The following is a 22,476-nucleotide window of genomic DNA, read 5'->3' as shown; positions in this document are numbered from 1 at the left end:
TCCGACGAATCGGGTGGGGGGCAGTGATTGGGGGGGCATTTTCGCGGTCGTCAAACGCCGATCGATTCATTTGTAGTCGAAGAGTTGTATTAAAAACACCGGATTCAGTGACAAAATAACGCAAAGGAAGAAGTTCGTTACTCAGTTTTGTTTTGGGGTCCTGGTTTGATATCAACGCGAATCAACGATATCAACATGACGGATAGACTCAGAACCAGGAGGATCTCCAGGGTGGAGAACATGAAAGTGCCTGCCCACAAACCAAAAGGTAAATTAACGAATTCTATCAATTCAATGATTCTCGGAAAATTTCAATTTTTTTTTCGAAATTAATTTTAAAAAAAATTTCAACTTTTTCATATCTTTAGATCATAAAGAATTATGTTTTTTTTTTAAGTTCATGTTACTGAATTATAATCGAATCGATAGAAATCGGTATGAAAAAATTAAACAAGTTATGCGCAAGAGAATTAATTCGAAAAAATTATTTTGTTCCTTCAATTTTTGTTTCTATTGTTGCTATCGAAGTATTTGTGTTTACAGTCAGACTCCCTTTTTCTAATATCCCCCTTTCTTCGATGGCACGAGTTGAGGCGCATGCGCACTTCGAGGCACCGCGAGTCATACGTCAAGTCATCCTTACTGTCTTCAATTAATGGAAAAACTTTTTATTTCAATTCTCTGGCACCTATGACAATTATTTCATAAATTTATTGAGTTCGATTTTGGGTTTAAATCGCCTGAATGCACAACAAGTGGCGTTAGGTAGGCCGGCTGAGATCTGCGCAGTAGATTGCGCAGTAGCGTCACTAGTGAATCAAGTGCATCATGGCATTCGACCTTCGCAACATGATTGAAACTCAGGAGAAGAGGAGAAATGTAGAATACAGAGTATCTTTTTTTTTGGGACGAAAGTACTGTAAGGTGTTTCATGTGTAGATCACCGGGGGGTGAAACGGAAGGGGATTCTTATTGTGCTCGAGCCCTGATTCAATCGCTGAGCACGAAATTTTTTCCAATTTTCAAGTAACTATTTAAGTGTGCATTCGAACATTTTTTTAATAATAATAATTTTTTAAATTTTATTTATCAGATTGATCGAGTTTTTTCTCATCACCTACAGGTGTCAAATAATTTTTATTGAGTGTTTTTCTAATTATTGAAATAATATTAAAATGCGTCTCGAGTTGGTAAACCTGTCGAACTTTCCCATGATGCTCATTGACATTCGAATCACGCGCCTGCGCGTGAAGGCGTAATTGTCCCGAAACTAATAATTTTCCGAATCATTTGTTCAAATAACTTTCTTATGAAACCTGAAAAAAATCTGAAACTTATACGTGTTCTCAAAAAGATTTAATTTATCACCTACTAGTTTTTCCTCAATAGTTCATTATTTTTTTGGGTACCATGAACATTTCCCTAATTGAGAGTGGGGTAACCTCGGAAGTTGCAGCTGGAGGCGTTACAAAAATATCTAAATTTCATAATTTTTTTTCTTGAGACTGAGATCTGAAAAAAATGTGCAAAAATTGTCAATGATGCAGCATACTCAAACATTTCTCCCATGAATTTTCCAATAGTTTTTCATTATTTTGACTTTTCACACGAAACACCTTAAGAAAGAAGGTTTAAGAAAGGGGACAACCGGCTGTATTCTTCCAATATTCAGCATGGTTTTCCCCCAGTAGGGAAGAGATAACAGAATAAGTCAACTTATTTTAAAAATAAATTTTGTTTGTTTACAAATATCTCTGAAGATTTGTGAGGACCTTTTTTGTGGAGCAAAAAGGGATTCACAAGAAGGTTTTTCCCATCTTCAACAGCAACTGAAACTAACTCATCTTATTTTGCGCCGTAACTTGTCAATTAATTTAATCAAATAACGGATTGAAAAATGATCAAAGCTTGTTAATAAATCATTTCTACGAAGCCATCCGGTGTTGTAAATCTAATGCAATTAGAAGTAAACAAAATATAATTTTCCCATCAATTACAGCGCGAAGAACTTCTATCCGCATTCTTCATAAAACATCTATTTTTTATTCATGTTCAACGGAATTTGTTGCATGAAGCTTGCGACTAGCCACAGCTCGAGGGCCTTCAGCCTAATGGAATATTTTTCCAATAAATTGTGGAAAACATTACACCAGATCTTATTTGTTCTGTTATCGACTACTCCACATTCCGCCGCTCGGTTTATTTATCGTTACGACCTTTTTCTGATATTCCTACTTCATCCTGAATGACATTTCTTCGTTTATATCGTTTGCGATTAAATTGCTGATTGATAACATTGTTCGCACTTACATTGCAGCTTGGTTTGGATGCAGGCACGTGCAGATTCTTCTCATGACTCTAGGATTTTTCACTTGTTACGCGGTCAGAGTCGCCCTGTCCATCTCACTGGTGGCTATGACCAACTCTAAACATGCGAATCCAGATTTTTTAGTAATAACTAATTTATATTGTTCAGTTAATTATAAATTTTCGTGGGAATTTCTCTGTAAATTTTAGCTCATTTCATTAAAAATTTGGTTCAAGAAAAACGAAGAAGAAAGTTGAAAAATTTACAGAGAATTTTGGGCTTCAAAAAGGTCTCTTGAAATTTTTTCTTCCAAAACATAGATTCAAAGATATTTCCGAAGTAAGCTACACAATTCCTTTTTACCAATTTTCAATTCAATTTTTTAGATCAATTTTCTAGATGAATTCTTCATCCAATATAATTAACCCTCAAGTGGTCGCACAATGAGGCAATAACCGTTTGTTGATTTAATAAATTCATAAAAATTTGTGTTTCTATTTTCAAATGTATCGATTTGCTGAAAATCCCGGATTAACCTCAAAATATTTTAACTTTGCAGCAAATGAAATCGAATTCTTGGTTTACCTGACAGCTGTTTTTGTTTTCTATCCCATTTCCTATTAATTAAAGGTTCAAAATTATTCGTAAACGCAGAATGAATTATTTTTTCCAACTTTTTTCTTTTTATGAAATCGTAAAATACACAAGGCGGGGATTCCCCAGTGATGCGACTGCTGAGGTAACAGAGGCCCGCGTATTTTTGAAATTTTTGAACAAATTCCCTACCGAAACTTATCGATATTTTTTTCAAAACAAAACAGATTAACCCGGAGGCGGAGGTGATGATGAAGATCAATGTACTTTGGTGTAAAAAAATATTAATGACGTTGAGAAGGAAATTCGTTTGAAAATTTCGAGGAAACGGTGGCCTCTTGTTACCCCTTAAGAGCTGGAGATGAAAACAAATAATTGTTTGAATCGTAAATTCAGTAGAATATTTTCTTTTGAATTTAGGAATTTAATTGGGACGACGGGATCCAGAACACGATCCTCAGTTCCTTCTTCTGGGGTTACGTGATAACCCACATACCGGGCGGTGCTCTAGCTCAAAAATTCGGAGCACAGAAATTATTTGCCTTCGCAGTAGGTCTCTGCGGACTTGTTACGATATTTATTCCTACCGCAGCTACGTACGGAGGATGGCAGGCTGTTATTGTTCTGAGAATTCTCACCGGATGTTGTCAGGGTGTAGTACCCCCGTGTATACATACTCTATTATCAAAATGGGTACCTTTGGAGGAGAGAGGAAGAGCAGGTAACGAAAAATATGAACTATTATTAACAAAAAAAAATTCGCCCTTTCCAAACGAAAACTAATTTCAAATTTTCAACTGACTAAACAAAAAAAACACATTAATTAATTTACAATAGTAATAGTAATAGTTTTTTTCATTTTTCAATTAATTATTCTTATTTTTTCAAATTATATTTTCTATATTTTTTTTCTATTTTTCAATTTCAATTGATGAAATTAATTGATTATTTTGATAGAAAAAAAATATTACTTCCCGATTTCAAATGCTTTTGAGGAATATTATGTAACTTGATGAACATTATAAATATTGCAGAGAGCAATACACTTTATAGAGATATTGTTCTCTGCAAAAAAAATTGAACTTTTGTTATGAAAAAATGCATCGAATTAAACAAATTAATTATTTTGAGTGAATAGATTTTTCAATTAATTTTCAAAGGCAGTTGCACGTACTCCGGCGGTTGGCTAGGGAACGTGATAGCCCTGTTAACCTGTGGAGAACTATCCAAATCAATCTTAGGCTGGCCAGGGAGTTTCTACACTTGGGGTGGAATAGCCATCCTCTGGGCTGTCCTCTTCCTCATCTTCGGAAAAGATTCTCCCTCTGATCACAATAAAATTCCCCTGGATGAGAGAGAGTACATTGAAGTGAGCTTGGGAGTCACAGAAACCGTCGAGGTATGCATGGTCAATTTATTCTTAGTTTATTAAAAAAATTTGGCTCAAAATTTTCGGTAGACTTCTTGGGAATTTTTATCCGGTGACATTCTTATGAAATTTCAAGAAATTTTGTCGTTGGGAACGATTTAATTAGAAAATCAATAGAAACTGTAAAATCAAGGGCAATCATTTCCTGAAATTCAGTAGAAATGAGGAATGTCTGGTGAATATATTCTTGAATTTTTTGTTAATTGCAAGTTTCACGTAATTCAGCAATAAATATTCATGTTTTGCTTGAAAATTTGAGTTACTTTAGAAATTCTCGTCGTTTGCAACTCCAAAAAGTTTGCAATTTCATTGAATTTTCAGTGAAATTAAAGATTTCATAATTTTATATACGAAGATATTTAATTGAAAAACCTAGCGTATTCGATAGAAAATTCCAGCGGATTTTTATTAAACTTTTATTGAAAAAATCCATTAGTTTTTGGATTCTATTGAAAATTGCGCAGTTTTTTGCTAAAAAAATGCGCGTTTTTTCTGATGAAAAATGTCCACCAGAAACTATTTTCATACAAAAAATTAGTAGAATTTCCTGGCATTAAAGTTTTTATCACCCTGTTTACCTTTCGATTTCATTTTAAAAAGCTGCGGAATTTTTTAAAAGCATAGCTCAAAAACTAATAGAAACCCAATTGAATTTTCTAGCGAATTATTTTCCTTCTTTCTGCTAATCTTTTATCCTAAATAGAATTCAGTAGCAAATATCTCGGGATCTAAGGAAGATAGCAACATTTTCATTGGAACCTTTTTTGTAGCCCTTAATTCGCTCTATACAAAAGGTGATTACAAAAATTTCGCTATCTCCCTTAGATTCGGAGATATTCGTCAAAAATTCAGCTGAGACCTAAATCGATTTCTCAACTGTCTCCAAAATTTAATTTCTTTTTTAAACAATGCAATATCAATTCGAAAGAAAATGCAATTGATAAATTTTTCATCTCTAAAAACTTCGTAAAATGAAGTATCATTCACGAACAACATTGACTCAATGTTTAAATATCCATTTGTGGTGTGACTTTTCCCTTGACAGTATCAATTAATTTAGTACGATAAATTGATTGTCGATTCCATTGGACAATTTGTCGTGATTTAATTTAATATAAATTCTCGTTTATAGACATTGAAAACACCTTGGCTATCGATCATGACCTCGATTCCTGTCTGGGCACTGCTGATTGCCCAGTGCTCGCAAGCCTGGGGTTTCTGGATGCTCCTCACCAAGACCCCAGCGTATATGGACAACGCGTTGCATTATAAAATCGACGAGGTGAGCAGAAAAATTCTTTTCACTTCTTTTAATTAATTGAAATTGTCCCTCGCCTCCGCAAAACGAGTTTCGTTTCCATTTCCCTTGATATCCGACACTCAATGTCGGTTAGAAATTGTCTAATCTTCACTTTCACGGTCGAATAATCGATAATGCGTCGCCAGGTGAATAACAATAAACTTCCGATTGAAATAGAAGGATTGAAATTGATTATTTCGTTTGCATTTGTGTGAATGGAAGGCCGAGATAAAGTGATCGTACGTGAGTCGAATGAGATTCAGCGATAGTGGCTAAGGTCACGGCTCATGGAGCTACTAGCACTCGTGAAATTTTAATTAAGTGGTTAATTGAATTTCTTGAGAGGGAAAATGGAAAATGCAATGATCTTGACATCGAAGTGTTTGCTTGCGATGGTGGAAATAAGATTATCTCGATGACTCTGAGAAATCCGTGATTGAAAATCATTGCGGTAGGAAGGTGTGGAAATTTCCGATCCGGAACACTACACTGATAGAATGATTCATTTATTCCAAACGAGATTCGTTAACTATTAACGAATGGTAGAGTTGAATATGACCAAAAGAATATTCGTTAATAGTTAACGAATGATTCACTTGAATGGCGAAAGTCAAGTCAAACATGGCTCCTCAAATATACATTCGTTAACTATTAATGAATGAGCATTTGATGAAACCGAATAGACCCTCCAACCAAAATCCATTCGTTAACAATAACTAATCCGTTCTATCAGTGTACTGTTGAACGCATTTTGCCCCAACGTTAGTGTAGTAACACTCGGAAAATGGTTGAAGGCGTTTATTTACCATAATATGGCAATTTAACATTATATACAATTATATACAAGCTTAACGAGATTCAGCCGTAGTCTCAGCCCTTGGGTTCTCGAGATATCGATGGAAAACTGAAAAATGAGATGTGCGGAAGAAGAATGTTTCTCGTGTCTGCCATGGATGAAGAAACATGCACATTCCCAATTATCAAGTCTGAGATATTTTGGGAGATGATTTGGGACGACATAAATTTAAAGGCAACTCACTCCTATCCCCTTACGATGGAGAAACTACCATTTGAGTCGCGAAGCGGTGAACCGGGTTAACTCGATTTGGACTATAGGCTAGTTTTTGACGAATATCTCGGAATCTAAAAGAGATAGAAAAATTTTTGTCATGACCTTTTTTGTAGGACCAACTGAGAGTTATAAAAAAGGTTATGAGAAAAATTTTGCTATCTCCCTTAGGTTCCGACATATTCATCAAAACCTGACCAAAAGTCACAATCGACTTAATCCGGTTTATCGCTTCGCTACTGATTTCTTCTGATTTTAAAAATAATTTTCTCTCTGCCAATAGGTATCTCTGGTAGAGTAAATGGACAATGTTCTGTAAAGAGAAGAATTGTCCCTTGAAACAGGCGCAGAATGTCATTTATTCATGCGAAAAATTATGCTTCTTTCCTCAGAATGGCCGAGTATCAGCGCTACCATACCTGGCAGCATGGCTACTGGGTTTCCCCATAAGTTACGCATCTGACAGGCTCGTTAAAGCCGGCTATGTGTCCCTAGTCACCATGAGAAAGATAGCAAATACGATTGGTGAATTTATTCCAGCAGCAGCATTAATTGGACTCGGTTACGTTGACAGTGAGCATCGTGAAATTGCGGTCGGTGTCCTTGTCACAGCCGTGGGATTCAATGTTGCTGTGTTTAGTGGCCATCAGATGAATCACATGGATCTAAGTCCAAATTTTGCCGGTATACTCATGGGAATTACTAATGCTGCAGCTAATATTTGTGGAATTGCTGCACCACTCATTTGTGGACTCATTGTTACTGACACCGTGAGTATTGTTTTTATTTTTTGGGTGTTGGTTGAAAAACTGAGGATTCAAAATTATATTTGCAAGGGGCTACTCACTACTGGATGTGTATAGTAGTCAGGGATCCCCATCAATATTAAATTTCTGTAATATTACAAGGATTCGACCCTTACATTATTGAAGGTTTAAAACATGTTGATTCAATTTTTCAAATAATATAATAGTAATAATCTGATTTTATATGAATAATAATATATTTAAAATTTGCTAATATGAAACTGTAAATTTACTATTAAGTGAATAATTCAAATTTCTTGAAAGGGGATTTTCGATTACACAAGTAATCGTCAATCTTCCTACCTCAAATTATTGATTGATAAAATAGTTGAAAATTTGAATATTTGAACTGATGATACTTAAGTACTCAAAAAATTTCAAGAGTGATGTTATCTAATTAAGGGCTACAATATTAACCGTAATAAAATATTGCAAATTTGGCTATCCCTGGTAGTAGTGAATAAAAATCTAAATACATTCAAATTGTAATATTACGTAATATTATTACGGGTCAAAACACTCTATACAATATATTCATGATCGATAACATGCAAATATCTCAATCAATATAATAATATTGATCACCTGAATTATTTTTGATCAACAAAAGATATTGATTCCCAAAAAAAAATTTTCTCTTGCTTTTTTTTTTGTCAACAATTCGGATAAATAAAAAAAAACTCTTTTTATCGTCGCATTCCCCCACATACAATTTTCTCGGCGCTCGAGCGCATCCCCCACTCTACTACCACGCAGCCCCTGGAGTATAGTAGAGTCTCCCTAACTTAGGTTGCTCTATCACCAGAGCAACCTAATCTCTATTTATAACCGAAGTGGAATAGAATGAAGAGTAGAATTCGATATTCGGTATGTAGCCATTTATCTGAGAAACAAATGATTTGGAGAGAAAATGTCAAAAGACCTTTTTTGCAACTGGGGATTCACACCAGAAACTCTCTCCTAACGTTTTTCCTCAAAATTAATAAATAACGAAATAATTTAGGAATTAACCTGTTTATTATTAATTTTTAGGATCATGCAGATATCTTGGAAATTAGTGATTATAATATTTGATGGTACTCACCTAGACATCTAAATGACTAGCAATTGCTGGAATAGGCGCTCCATTTCTTGTCTGTTAAAGTCTTAAGGATGTTCAGCCAAAACCCACATTATTCACCACAATTTTGATATTGTCTCACATGCCAGGTTTATATTTGAGCCACACATTAGTAATAATCTTAATCCTTCCATCGAGGCATCCTCGTGAGAAATTAATGTCTGAAAATCACTTCTTGTAACATTACGCTTAGGGAAGAAACATGACCGTGTGAACTTTGATCGAGATGTTGCATGGGTTAGACACTCAAGATTTTGAAAAAAAAAACCACAAGCCATTTACTTTAGACTATGGAGAATCTATCGCCGGCGAGAACAAGTAGGGGACCGGGCCATATAGGCGTGATATCTTCGACTGATTTTCGAATTGCTCTAAAAAAAACTTGACCGCCATTACGAGTCGAGCAACGCGACAACACCGCACAACAGCTGATCGAGGTCGGTAAAGTCGGTGATGATAATTCAGTGCTGGAAGCATATGGACACGTATAACACACACAACATTCATCTCACTGTTACAACTCCGCTACTAGCAGAAGCGTGCGATGTTGCCCGATCAAAATTCGACTGTTACCACTGCAGTCACAAGTCCTCCATTATTTATCAACATTTTATTTAGTTATTGCTTTTGAGACCGGAAAAGTACGCCCTAACACTTCTAATTTGATGAGAAAAATGATTTGTTTCATGAATGATTTATTTTGTCAGTTTTATTTTTCTTTTCAACTGAGTTGTCCACTTGATAGGTTAAACATCCTTAATCACTGCCTACAGTCGTTATGACAAAAAATATCGTTCGTCACGCGGCCTAGACAAACTTTTCTAGCTCGGATGATTGCGACCTTCGCCTTCGGCTCGGGCTGCAAACTCATATTCGCAAGAAATGTTTTTTTTCGACCTAATGACGAAAAAGGATATTTGTGTTGTTTCCCTGCCTTTGAGAACTCTCACTTGGCATTTTGGCCATTTTCGGGTTACGGAACACGAAGTATGAAAAACGTGCGGGAGCAGACTGTTTACTGCGCATTCACCAAGCGCAGAGGGATACACGCATATCACTCACACGCGTTTGGGGTGCTCGGAGTGGGGGAACACTCTCCCCGCTGTTGCTGATCGCTGTGAAATTGGAGGGTAGAGAAATTAGGGAGACGCTACTGTAAACACTTCAGTGTTTACTTCGAACAGCCATTGTCTTTTAATTCCCGGGAGGGCGAAAAAATAGTATATTTCGCGCTCCGCGTGCCTAAAAATCCAATTTCCGCCACATTGTGATGAAAAATATTGTTCGTAACGAGTGCTAAAAAACATTTCACAATAATATACTATTTCACGAGTTACGAATAATATTTTTCATCATGTGACGAAAATTTCACTTTTCGTCACAGCGTGATGAAAAAAATATTCAAAATGTGAATTTTCGATGAAAAAATTCAGTCGACGCCTGACTGTCATGGGGGGAGGACCTAATTATTTTGACATAACGTTGATTTAAATTGAGACAAATTAAATAATGAATGGAAGTAACAAAAACGACAGGATTACTAATAAAAAAAAACTGTAAAAATAGAGCTAGCGCGAGATGAAAAGAATTCGTTTTCGTACAAAAAAGTTATATTATTTAAGAAAATGTTGATTATAAAAAAAAGTTCATCAAAATGTATAAAAAATATTGATCTAATAATTGAAGTCGTTAAATCAAGTTTTTCACTTAGATAAAGTGTTGAATTGAAAAAAATAGTTTTATTTTATTGTTCTTTTATTCTTTCGGCGACTATAACAAGAGTCTAGTGTAGTATTTATTTTGGCAAATAAAAACAGAAAGAGGAAAAAATCAGTGAAAAAAGGGGAGAAAATGGTACAAGAAACTTGAGAAAGAATTGTAATGCCTGGAGTCTGAATTTTTAATGTTTTTTACAATTGAAATCACGTGAAAATTAATATGATTACAATCACGTGATCTACATTATTTTGATGTCATGGTTCAATCCAGTCTTGGAATGAGTAGCCCCTTGGTTTTTTTATAGAATGAAAAAAAGCAATCATTTGGATATGCCTGAGAGGATGCGGAAATTCTAATGATGATAAAAAATTTCAGAGTGATGTCCACCAATGGAGAAAAGTCTATTTCTTATCAGCTGGAATTTACATAATAGGAAATTTAGCATTCGTGCTGTTCGGAAAAGCAACTGTACAACAATGGAATGACACAACAACACACATTGAGGATCACGAAATCTCGACAATCCCAGAGGGGCCAAAAGATATCGACGAGAAGAGGATTGAAGAAAAGAGTGAAATTATACAGTAATTCTTCACCTCATTTCCTACATTGGGAAATTACGGTTTTTATCCAGGAAACATTTGAGAAAATATTTCTCAGATCAATTTGCATCTCAGATTATCATAATGTAGCTATTTAATATTTATTATGTACATAAATTAAGTTCCAAATCCATAAAAAATGATAGGTTTGGAATTATTTGAAGTTTTATTTGAATATGACACCCACTTTAGTCCATTTTTCTTCGTCTACTTGACTTCGATTTCCAAAGGGTTTTCAGGATCCATATTGTGCCAACTGAGGTCACGAATAATGTGATACAAGTGACAAAATGCCTCTGGGATAAATCTCCAACTGGGACTTTCCATTCGTAACTTTTGGTTTTCTGGAAAAAAAATCAAAATTATAGAAATTATCCTTGAAAATCTGTGTAGAGGTATCCCTCATTCAGAATATTTCCATTCAAATATTTATGCATTTATTCACAAGCATGTTTCATCCCCAGGGGAAAAATTAAAAGATTATGTACAATTATTTTTGCTAATAAATTAGCAATTTGTTTCCGAATGGGTTCTTCTCTTTTCTCAAATTCTCATTTCACTATTCTTTTCTTCTATTTTTTGATGTCATAGTACTATCATCAATTGAAATGTCATAAAAATTTAGCGTATTATTTCGTTCTGTCAAATAATTCTATAGAGATCGAGATTTTCATATAAAAAGCTCATGACGGTATTGTGTAACTTGATAAGCAATGATGCTGTTCTCACAATTTTTCAACTTGATTAAGAAGGCATTGAAATATACTTTTCAAGCCTTGATTTAATTGCTATTACTGACGATTCTTTCAGTAATCATAAAAAACCGATTTCAATTCGAATAAACAATGTGCTGTAACTCAACAATGAATGTGTGACCTCCATCATATTCTGATAGAATCAAAACGGTATTGTTATCAATTTCTTGAGCCACGACTAATTCCGTTTTAATGACAATTTTTCGAGTGATCGTTGAAAAATCGATTTTTTGAAAAATATCAATTTTTTCGAATCTGTATGAATAATTGAATTTCAATTGTTGTGAATGAATAGAGCTTATTACAGTCTATATTCATGAAAAAATTCATGAAATTCAATTGATCCCTTACAAGAAAATTCCGAATAAAAAAATTTAAAAAAAAGAATAAACAAATGCGATCTAAAAATCGAAACTTAAATTTGAGCGATTACAAAGCTTCCACTCAGAAGCAAAAATAAATACTGGACTTGAAAAATTGTTTGAAAACTAGTCATAAAACAGACAAGAAATGATTTACTCACAGTTTCATACGGAATTTCTCTCCACTTGGTCGATAAATCTACACAAGGCGCACAAAGATCAATTTTAGAGACTAGATATTCTTTGATTCGATTCTTGCAACCGAGAAGTAATTTGGGGGTGGGTAAAATTACAGAGACTAGGCCTCCTCCCTTCCTGGCTCTTTGGTACCTCTGATGCACTGGGAGGCTCAGGATACTGTTGGTTTCGTTCAGCTTTGAGCACATTGTAATGCTCTGGGGCTTTGCCTCCTCCGCGAAGATCTCAACGTCTGTCTCGCCTTCGGAACAGGCCATGTCCTTGAATGAAAATCCAGAGAATAATATATAACGATGGATTTGTCAGAGGACGAAAAATTAGTTTTTTGACTACTGTTTGGACAGGGAAGTTTTTTTTAATTCGTCAGCATGGAGTTTTCATAGTTTTTTCAATGAATAGATTGTTGAAATAGATATTTTCAAAGTTTTTATGAAACAGGCGGAATAATAGACCAAATCAACAAGACGATCACCAACGTTCGCTTTTCGATTTGAAGAAAATTAATTCTTATTTTCATCAATTTAACAAATGAAATTAAATTTTAATAAATTAAATTAATTCTCATTTTCATAAAAATGCAGTCTACCATTGCGAAGAAATAACGTCAACTGACGCTAAAATTTTTGTCATCTTACTGATGGTTTTTGGTAAAATGTTCAAATTTAAAAAATTAAGTTTTTGAGATAATTACGATAATCGCGAGTTAAAGGGGAATTCGATATCTCCAAACTGGAATTAGATATTGATAAAATTTTGAAAAAAAAATCACTTGAAAGTATTCATCTGAGAAAATGAGAAATTAAAAAAAATCATAACTTCCTCAATTTTTTATATTTTTCAATAATTTTTTTTTCAAAATATTTTTTTGAAGACAAACTTTCCGGAAAAAATTGGAGAAGAAATCCCCGCCGTCGAGTTTTTGGCCTAGCGTTCTGACACGGAAATCCTCAGATTCATACCTGATCGAGATACGCGGTCGCGTATCGGTTAAATATACTAGAAACAACAGTCAGTATTTGGATCTCGCGATTTTTCAATTCTGTAGTAGGGAGTTTTCACACAATTTCCAATAAATAGATTGCAATCAATATTTTAAAATTTTTTTATTAAACAGACGGAACAGTAGATGAACTTAGCAAGGAAATGACCAAAACTCACTTAAATAAAATAAATTTAGTATCAAGTAAATACATATTGATAATAAAAAAACATTTATTTACTGTAAACAAAATCTCAAATAAATCAAAAAATTTTACTTTGAATACAAATTTAATTTCGTACTATTTTAACAAACTTATTTATTTGATTCAAATAAATAATTTTTCTGGGTGCACTATTGACGCGATAAGAACTCTTTATTTTCAAGAGCTTTATTTTTTCAATGACTCTTGTTCTTCTCCGAGTGATTTCTGTTAGGTTCACGAGGGACCAACCCTTGAACCTTGCCAGAGCCTTGGCACCATATCAATTCTTAGTCCTAATTAATACATTCCTAGCAGATTAAATACACCAGGAACAACATTCAGTAGTCGACCCGTCATTTCCATTCTTGGATAATCATTGTGACCACATTTTTATAGGTGTTTTCCATGGAGTAGTACTGACGACACATTGAGCAATCTCCGTTCGGATTCAGGAAACGCCAGTTGGTCACTTGTGGCTAGAGATGCTAAATGACCGTCATTTTTAGGCCGCTGCATGTGACCAAAAAATGACGGTCATATAATGCTCAAATTTTCAACCTAAAAATGATGGTCACAAATAATTTGCAAGCAAATTGTTGTCAAAACAATTATACAAATGCATAATGACGGCTATAACTAATTTCTAATTCTAATTTTAAAAAACTAATTTCTAATTTGTGACGGTCATAAATGAAAGAAATAGTTTCACCTATAGAGATGAAAAATGAGCGTAACAAAATGCACATCAGGCTAATGTAAAATGAATTCAAATAAAAATTGATGATGACAAAATGAAGAAGAATCTATATATAATTGATGAAAAATTATTATTATGTCATATTTTTTTGGCAAATTGTGACGGTCATCAATACGGTCGTGTGACGTATTTGCATCTCTCCTTGAGGCCATTAGAGTGAATTTCAATAATGAAATAGCTGTGAACAATTAACCATTTTCATGTGGCCTTGGTGGCGCTGGCTCATTGCCCCCGACGTAATTTATTGTGTTATGTGAACTAGGCCATAATGCGCCACTTGTCACACCCCAAACGCAAAATGTCAATGCAAAAATATATAAATTTCGTATCACAGCTTTTGAAGCTCCTTCCTGAGTATTTTCCCTGCTGGGCTTTTTGGGATTTTATCAATAAACTGGACTTGATCGATATGTTTATGCTTTGAAAGCCTCTCCGCAACGTAATTTTTTATCTCTTCCTCTGTGATTTTGCTATTTGGTTTCGACACAATGAATGCTTTTGGTGCTTCCCCCAATCGTTCGTGGGGTACTCCAATCACTGCAACATCCGCGACCTTTTCGTGGCCAAAGATAAGGTCTTCCAGTTCGGCTGGCGACACCTGGAGGCCCTTGACTTTGATGAGCTCCTTCCTGCGTCCACTGATAAATAATTGTCCTGAAAATAATTATAAAAATTTGAAATTATTCACGAAGAAAACGAGTTAGTGATTATGATGTGACATTTCAGTGAACGGAGAGTGAAGTGCCTTTTCAGCATTTTTACTTCAAATCCATGAGAAATTTTGAGAAGAACGGAATAATTTTTTCCCACCCGCTTTCGCTTTCCACAAATAACAATACGACCGATGAAAACAATATGTCCCAATTTATCAGCTGTTAAATTTCCATATTACAATAAATAATTTGCTCATGTTTCGAATTCCTATGCTCATCAAATAATATTTTAATCATAATTACAATTCAATTATTTCTAGAATACACTTTAGAGTGTGACTTTCTGGAATTTAATGTTTGTTGATACTCTGATAAAAGTGCGTGCCCACTGTTATCAATTTTTAGTTAGTTCACACGGTAATTCAATTAAACTGTTGTTCATCTCATCAATGTAATTCCGTGCTTAGAAGTTTGTCATCTCGTGTTTTCAGCAGCAAATTAAAAATTAAAACTTCATTTGGAATATTGAGTCACAGCTTCTTTTTGAATATTAATATTATTTGTTCAAACTAAAAAAATCGATCATCATTTTCACTATATTGCATTCAGATTCTCCTATCAGTAACGTCAAAAGTGTAAGATAATCTCATAATTCTAGCTATCAATTCTAATCAACTTTGTTCGAAGAAAACCTTAGTAAACACAATATTAAGAAAGTAGAATTATTCTATTTTCCTCTGAACTAAATAATTTGGACGATTATGATTCCTTTATTCATATTTTATAGAATGGTATTCAATTCTCTTTTGTTTGTTGGGCGGACTTCATGAAAATTCGACGCAAGACGATTGTACTCATGAAAACCGCCTCACTTTCACCATTCGTTCGAGTTCTCATTTTCTATTCGCGATATTGCCCATGTGTTTGTTTTTAGAAAGGATTATAATGCATACCTTTTTCGTCAATATGCCCTAAATCCCCTGTCTTGAACCACTCCCCATCCATACAATCCTCGGTGGCCTTCACATTCTTAAAGTATCCAGTCATTACCTGTGGTCCTTTCACAAAAATTTCTCCCATCTCGTTAAGCCCCAGATTGTGCCCAAATTTATCATCATTTCCGCAAACAATGCGTATTCGGGAATTTACAGATATTAAACCTACAGACTCTGCAGCCGAATATTTTGACCGTGATACCATCGGTGAGGTCTCGGTCAGTCCGTAGCCCTGGTTAATACTGTGTTTCATTTTCGCCTGAAATTTGGCGACCAGTTCAGTTCCAAGGGGGGCTGCACCACTCAGGAAAATTTTGACGCATTCCACATGTTTTTTATTGAATCTGTCGTCATTTGTCATGAGTTGAACAATCGGAGGGGCTACGTATAATGCTGACGTTTTGTTTTTCTCAAGGATGTCTAATAGATTGTTCGGTGTAAATTGCGGCATGCAAATAATTTTTCCACCCAGGCTGAGATAAAAAACAACAAGTGGAAAATTTCTTTTGTTACAGCGTAGACAATGTATTTTTGCCAATCAATTCGTAATTTGCTTCCGAACGGAATTTCTCTATGTGGATGTTTTTTAAATTGAATTCAATGATTCATACTCAACGTTGGCAGCCAACATTGATCCGACGTTGGCAGCCAACATTACTCCGACGTTGGTAACCAACATTGCCCCGATATTGATAGCCAACACTGTCCCGACATTGGCAGCCCACACCGTCCCAACATTGACAGCCAACATGGACCCAACGTTGGGAACCAGCATTGCCGCGACGTTGGTAACCACCATGGTCCTAAAGTTGCCAGCCAATATTGTCCCGACGTTGGTATCCAACATTGCCACAATGTTAATAGCCAACACGATCCCGACGTTAGCAGCCAACATTACCCCGATGTTGTCAGACAATATTGCCCCGACGGTGGTAGCCAACTTTGCCCCGATGTTAATAGCCCACACTGTCCCAAAATTGGCAGCCAACATGGGCTCAACGTTGGTGTAACCAACATAGTTATAACGTTAGCAGCCAACATTGTCCCGATATTGGTAGCCAACCTTGGCACGATGTTGGTAACTAACAGTGCCCCAATGTTGACAGCCAATGGCAGCCGACATTGTCCCGACGTTGGTGATCAACATTGCCCCGATGTTGGTAACTAACAGTGCATCAACGTTGGTAACCAACATTGCCTCGACATTGGCAGACAACATTGCCCCAATGTTGACAGCAGATACGGTCATTGAAAAACCATGGCTAGGTACATTGACATTTCGGAAATTTCAGATTTGATGAATACACTGCTTCCATTCGACAGCAAAAAGAAAGAAATTCTGATAATCAATGGAACAAAAGCTGAGAGAAGGAACTTCTTCACTTACCGGAGATAATAATGTAAACAAACGACGAAACCGTAAATATGGTAGAAGGGTAGAAACACCGGTATGATCTCTTGGTGTTCACCAAAAGCCGGTTCGTCGGTATTGTATTCAGGATGTTCGTTCTGCACTATATTAGCGATAATGTTCCTGAAAAAAATGTATTTATGACAAAAGTTAATGGGTTTGCTTCCCCATTCACCGATGGAGCTTCCACGAATGAGTTTCATTCGAACCTGTGAGTGAGTTCAACACCTTTAGGCAATCCAGTCGTTCCACTAGAATACGGTAGAACGACTGTGTCTTTTTTATCATCGATTCCAGTTTGCTCTCCAATCTTTTCGAACTCATCAATTCCATCAGCAATTAAATCCCTGAAGTTTATCGCACCTGTAGGAACTGGCTCGCTCCCACTTGCAACAACAATTGCTGGCAGACGAACAGAATTTTTACCTTTTATACTCTCTACAATTACTGGATAGTTTTTCTGAATTGTAATTACTGCAGCAGCTTCTGAATTTACAATCTGTATACTCATCTCATGGGCGGTATACGCAGGGTTTAATAATGTTACCTGAGAATGCGGCAGATCGTTGATATGAAATTAATAATGAATGATCGAGGAAATGGTAAGATTACCTTCACTCCAGCTTCACTCGCTCCCAAAGCAACAATGGCATACTCCGGAATATTAGGAAGAACGACTGCCAACGTATCCCCAGGTCTCAAATTATTTCGTCGTAAAGAAATTGCAAATCTTCCACACAGTCTCCTCAACTTCTTATACGAATACGATCTCCCTGATACCGCACACACCTGAAATAGCTTTTTTTGTACTGCTTCTCACGATTTCTCGTCTGGGAATTGGTATTACATACTTCCCAAACTCGAAAACTTGAAAATCACTACAGAAAAATATTGTTCCTGGGCTGTTGCGATGGGGTTTTTTACTCGTGTGGCGTTGGCCTCCGAGCCGCAGGCGAGGAGTGGCCAACCACACGAGGCCGGAAAAATACTATTTCGCCACAAGACCGCAAAAAAACTTTTCTGACGAGTGTGAAAGTTGCAGACCGAGGCGAAGCCGAGGAATCCAATCACACAAATCGGAAAAGTTGTGCGTAAATGCCTTTGACGGACACCAAGTGTCCGTCAAATTTCGTTTTACGGACAGTGTGATGAAAAAAAATTTTCTGACGAGTGTGAAGGTTGCAGACCGAGCCGAAGCCGAGGAATGCAATCACACGAGTCGGAAACTTGTTTTCGGCCGAGTGACGAACATAATTTTTCTTCACATTGTCCATAAACGGGGTTTGACGGAGACAAAGCGTCCGTAAAATGACGTTTTACGAGCAGTATGATGAAAAATTTATAATTACTTCTTTTCGAACTGAACGCAATTCTCAGTGAAGAAAAGTGGCGATGCCATTTTTTTCAAAAGTTTGTGTTACTCATCTCCCATGACCTCCTCTAATTTTATGAAATTGGAAAATAGGAAAAATTTGAATAACAAATTTAGTTTATAATTCAGTAACAAAACGGTAAAACGGTTGAAGTCGCAGTAGCTCTCGGCTGAGTTTTTGAGAAATATCTTCGAATCTGCGGGAGATAGCGAAATTTTTGTGATAACTTTTTCGTAGCTCTCAATTCGCTCTACAAAAGAGGTTCCAACAAAAATTTTGCTATCTACTTTAGATTCCGAGATATTCCGAGTAATGACCCTACTGAAGACCATCCATGTGAAGACCTTGAGCATGTTTTATAGGAATGCCCACGATATGCTCAAGCCAGTGATGCCAGATGAGGGGAAAAATCCCACGCGTGGGAATTTCGTGCGCAGCTCCCTCGCGCACTCCTCGGGTCCCCGCCACTACCGCACAGGCTCAACGCCCGTAAATAATACCCGATAAATTAAATTCCGNTCAAGCTCGAGAAAACATGTTCAATTCTCTCCAGATAAATAATTTTTTCCCTCCATACTCTATCCGAACGATTCTCAAAGAAATTGATCTCAAATATATCGTAATCGTCTCAAATTTTCTCGACGTCTGCAAACTAAAAATATAAACTTTCTGAATCATAACACAAAGATTAATGTAAGTACCTAGTGTTACACTCTACGTAATGATGCATAAATATATATATATATATATATATATATATATATATATATATNTTTCTCGACGTCTGCAAACTAAAAATATAAACTTTCTGAATCATAACACAAAGATTAATGTAAGTACCTAGTGTTACACTCTACGTAATGATGCATAAATATATATATATATATATATATATATATATATATATATTATTCTTCCTTTTTTTTTATGCTGTATAAACATGTAAAGATTTGAGCAAATAAATATAACAAAAAAAAAAAAGATATTCCAAGGTCGTTTTTCTCTCAGTGTAGAAAAACAAAAAATTCCAAACGTGATAAAATATTCTGCGATTAATCGAAGACTAGTATTCACGGAGATTTTTTTTCCGTGTGAAATGCTCGCTCAGCAAAAAAAAATTAATGGGCGTGATCAACAAATGTCACTCATATAGTTAAATGTCAATCAGATGAAAAGTATTAATCACACATATTTTGATACATACGAGAGCGGTTTTATTCCACCACCTATGCACATCTTTCCAAACGTACTGATGAATATAACCAGATGGAATTTCCACATCATCGAAGGGGCTCTTAAATACATTGTTGCGATCGACAATAGGCCCTGCGTGCAATGTTGTTTTGGCCATCAATCTTGGCTGAGAACTACTAAAGTTATTTTTAAACCGCAATTCACACGGATCACAATTTTTCGGGCTCAGCAATTGATGGGTGATTTTTTTTCTCCCAGGCACTTTAATTTTATGAAACGTAAAGAAACGTTGCATTTTGTGAATTATTGCGGCCTGTTCACGCAGCAACGGACAAGGGAGACTGAAGTACTCGCGAGACCGAAGGTTACGCGGACGAACGTCGTTACACGAAACTGAAACTGAGTTGCACAGATAAGAAAGAAATATAGAATGTCTTATCCTATTCTAGTGAAGGCAACAAAATCACGTGAGTTGGAGATGAATGGCCTGGTAAAAACAGAAACAATTATAAATAATTCATATTTTTCATGTCCCTTTCTCCAAAATTTACTTTATCTCCCTTTGATAATAGATTTCTTCCGTTGATAAAATCATTTACCTTACAACGACAGTCTAGAGGGACCTGAATTTCATGATCGAAAATTCATATTTAAAGATTTTTATTTTTCGTCACAGCGTGCTGAAATAGTATATTTCGTAAAGAGAGCAAAAAATGTTTTTTAGCTCGAGGGATTCTATCACTCGCCTTCGGCTCGAGATATTACCACGATTCGTTAATAGTTACACTTTTTTGCACTCTTTACGAAATATACTATTTCAGCTTTCCTGGAATTGAGAAACAATGCATCCTGGAGGATAACGCTGTAGTGCTTATTCCGGGGCCCACCGGGGCCCGTGGATGATAGAGTGGGGGAAGCGAAGGAGCGACGAAAAATCAACAGGAGGGGAAATGCGACTATAACGAGAGTCTAATGTAACGGAGATAAGTTGACTTAGATCTCCCACACTGATAGAACGGTTTAGTCGAACCAAACGAGACTTTTTAACTATTACCACGATTCGTTAATAGTTAACGAATGCAACAACTAACTGCATTAACTATTAACGAATCGCGGTAACAGTTAAGAAGCCTCGTTTGGTGCAACTGCATCGATCCACCTTTTCTATCAGTGCAGTTGAGTTTTTGAGGAATATTTCCGAATCTAAGGTAGATAGCGAAATTTTCGTAATTGTATATGTTGTAGTGCTCAATCGGCTCCACAAAAAAGGTTATAACAAAAATTTTGCTATCTCCCTTAGATTCCGAGATATTGATTAAAAACTGGACAATAGTAAAAATTGACTCATCTCCTTTTACCACCTCGCTACTGAATTCATCTCCTTTTCATTATAGAGATGGTACTCCAAAATGGATTGTTCAATTTCGTTCGGGTCTTTATCGTGAATTGTTAAAATTAAAAATTCACTTACCTAATGGAAAAAAATCATGTCCAGAATTTGGGGAAGAACCAATCTCATAAACTTTTAACGATTCTCAGCACAACTCCATTTCACATTTTCTTTTCACACACGTGCACGTGATTTGATATCATTTATTGAAATCTAATGTTAAGATGAATAAAATAATCACTGGTTATCACGATTCGGCGGAATACCTACAAATTATCATTATTATGTAATGTTTAATGGGTCCACGTGCTAATTTTACATGATATTAACATCGAGAGCTCATCTGTAAGTCACGACTGCAGATGTTCGGCTCAGTTACAGGTATTCCTTATTTCTCCTGCCTTCTTATACATTCATCGATAATAGTGTAGTAAAAGTAAAAATATATTCATCGATGATAGTGTAGTGTATGAAAAAAAAATTCAATTCCATCCATTCATTAGCGAACAACTGAAGAAAAACTTTGTTACATACGTACACACACACACACATAGGGACGAGTCTCAAAATGGCATTTTCCCACTTTTTCGATCATACTGAGCCGACGTAACACAAAAATCCAAAACTTAAACTTGAACGATTACAAAATTTCCATTCGGAAGCCATAAAAACTGAAAAATCAGATCATCTACTCAGACGCAAAATGAAGAAAAGTATAAAAATTCCCAAAAATTAATGTTTTAATTTACTCACCTCACCAATCCTCCTCAAATCCTCAAGTTCATCAATATTGACGTACAAAAATTGCGGTAATTCGAGATACAACGCCACATGACAATCCCTCTCCGTCAAATTCGGTATGTCCACGAAATAATAAATCGTCCTGCATTGAAAACGAACAAGATTGTCAAAAAAAAAAATCATTAAAAATAATTTTTCAATGTGGCTGTAACCTCTTACCTGTGAAATCCATCTCCATCGACGTGAAAATCCACTCGGGCATCGAGCAAATCCGAATTTATTGTATTAAAAACGAGAAATAACGCAAAAAGGTGAATTATTGAAGAAGAAATTTTGCTCTTCATTGAGCGCATCTTGACACGTTTGCAAGCCGCATGTAAACAGTGCGGGATCATCTGATGTGGTGAACCGACCGAGTGTATTGAAGCGAGAGTTCACGCGAGGATACACAGATGGTGCCGCAATGATACCTTCAAGTCGTTCCCATTGTCGAGGCAGCGCAACCAGCAAAACAAA

General features: G+C 35.8%; 3 protein-coding genes across 3 annotated transcripts; 1 reads left to right on the top strand and 2 right to left on the bottom strand.

The window, feature by feature from the left end:
* Positions 1-89: 89 nt before the first annotated feature.
* On the top strand, positions 90-11,398 carry LOC107036698 (putative inorganic phosphate cotransporter). Its single transcript, XM_015254825.2, has 7 exons — positions 90-268; positions 2,318-2,451; positions 3,323-3,623; positions 4,063-4,301; positions 5,464-5,613; positions 7,093-7,470; positions 10,721-11,398. Exons 1-7 carry the CDS (start codon positions 196-198, stop codon positions 10,931-10,933), a joined length of 1,488 nt encoding a protein of 495 aa, XP_015110311.1. The 5' UTR covers positions 90-195; the 3' UTR covers positions 10,934-11,398.
* On the bottom strand, positions 11,024-22,355 carry LOC107036564. The gene is made up of 4 exons (XM_015254602.1): positions 22,180-22,355; positions 21,973-22,102; positions 12,226-12,522; positions 11,024-11,291 (listed from the first exon to the last, which is right to left on the bottom strand). The coding sequence occupies exons 1-4, from the start codon at positions 22,353-22,355 to the stop codon at positions 11,136-11,138; spliced, it is 759 nt and encodes a 252-aa protein (XP_015110088.1). The 3' UTR covers positions 11,024-11,135.
* LOC107036697 (probable 4-coumarate--CoA ligase 5) lies at positions 13,513-20,170 on the bottom strand. Its single transcript, XM_015254824.1, has 6 exons — positions 19,840-20,170; positions 17,875-18,051; positions 17,472-17,809; positions 17,239-17,385; positions 15,810-16,324; positions 13,513-14,857 (listed from the first exon to the last, which is right to left on the bottom strand). Exons 1-6 carry the CDS (start codon positions 20,122-20,124, stop codon positions 14,532-14,534), a joined length of 1,788 nt encoding a protein of 595 aa, XP_015110310.1. The 5' UTR covers positions 20,125-20,170; the 3' UTR covers positions 13,513-14,531.
* Positions 22,356-22,476: the final 121 nt, after the last annotated feature.

Source organism: Diachasma alloeum, unplaced genomic scaffold (genome assembly GCF_001412515.2).
Source record: "Diachasma alloeum isolate Michigan unplaced genomic scaffold, Dall2.0 Dall_scaffold_00210, whole genome shotgun sequence".
Classification (NCBI taxonomy): Eukaryota; Metazoa; Arthropoda; class Insecta; order Hymenoptera; family Braconidae; genus Diachasma; species Diachasma alloeum.
The sequence above is the reverse complement of the archived record's forward strand: the minus strand, read 5'-3'. Positions and strand labels throughout refer to the sequence as shown.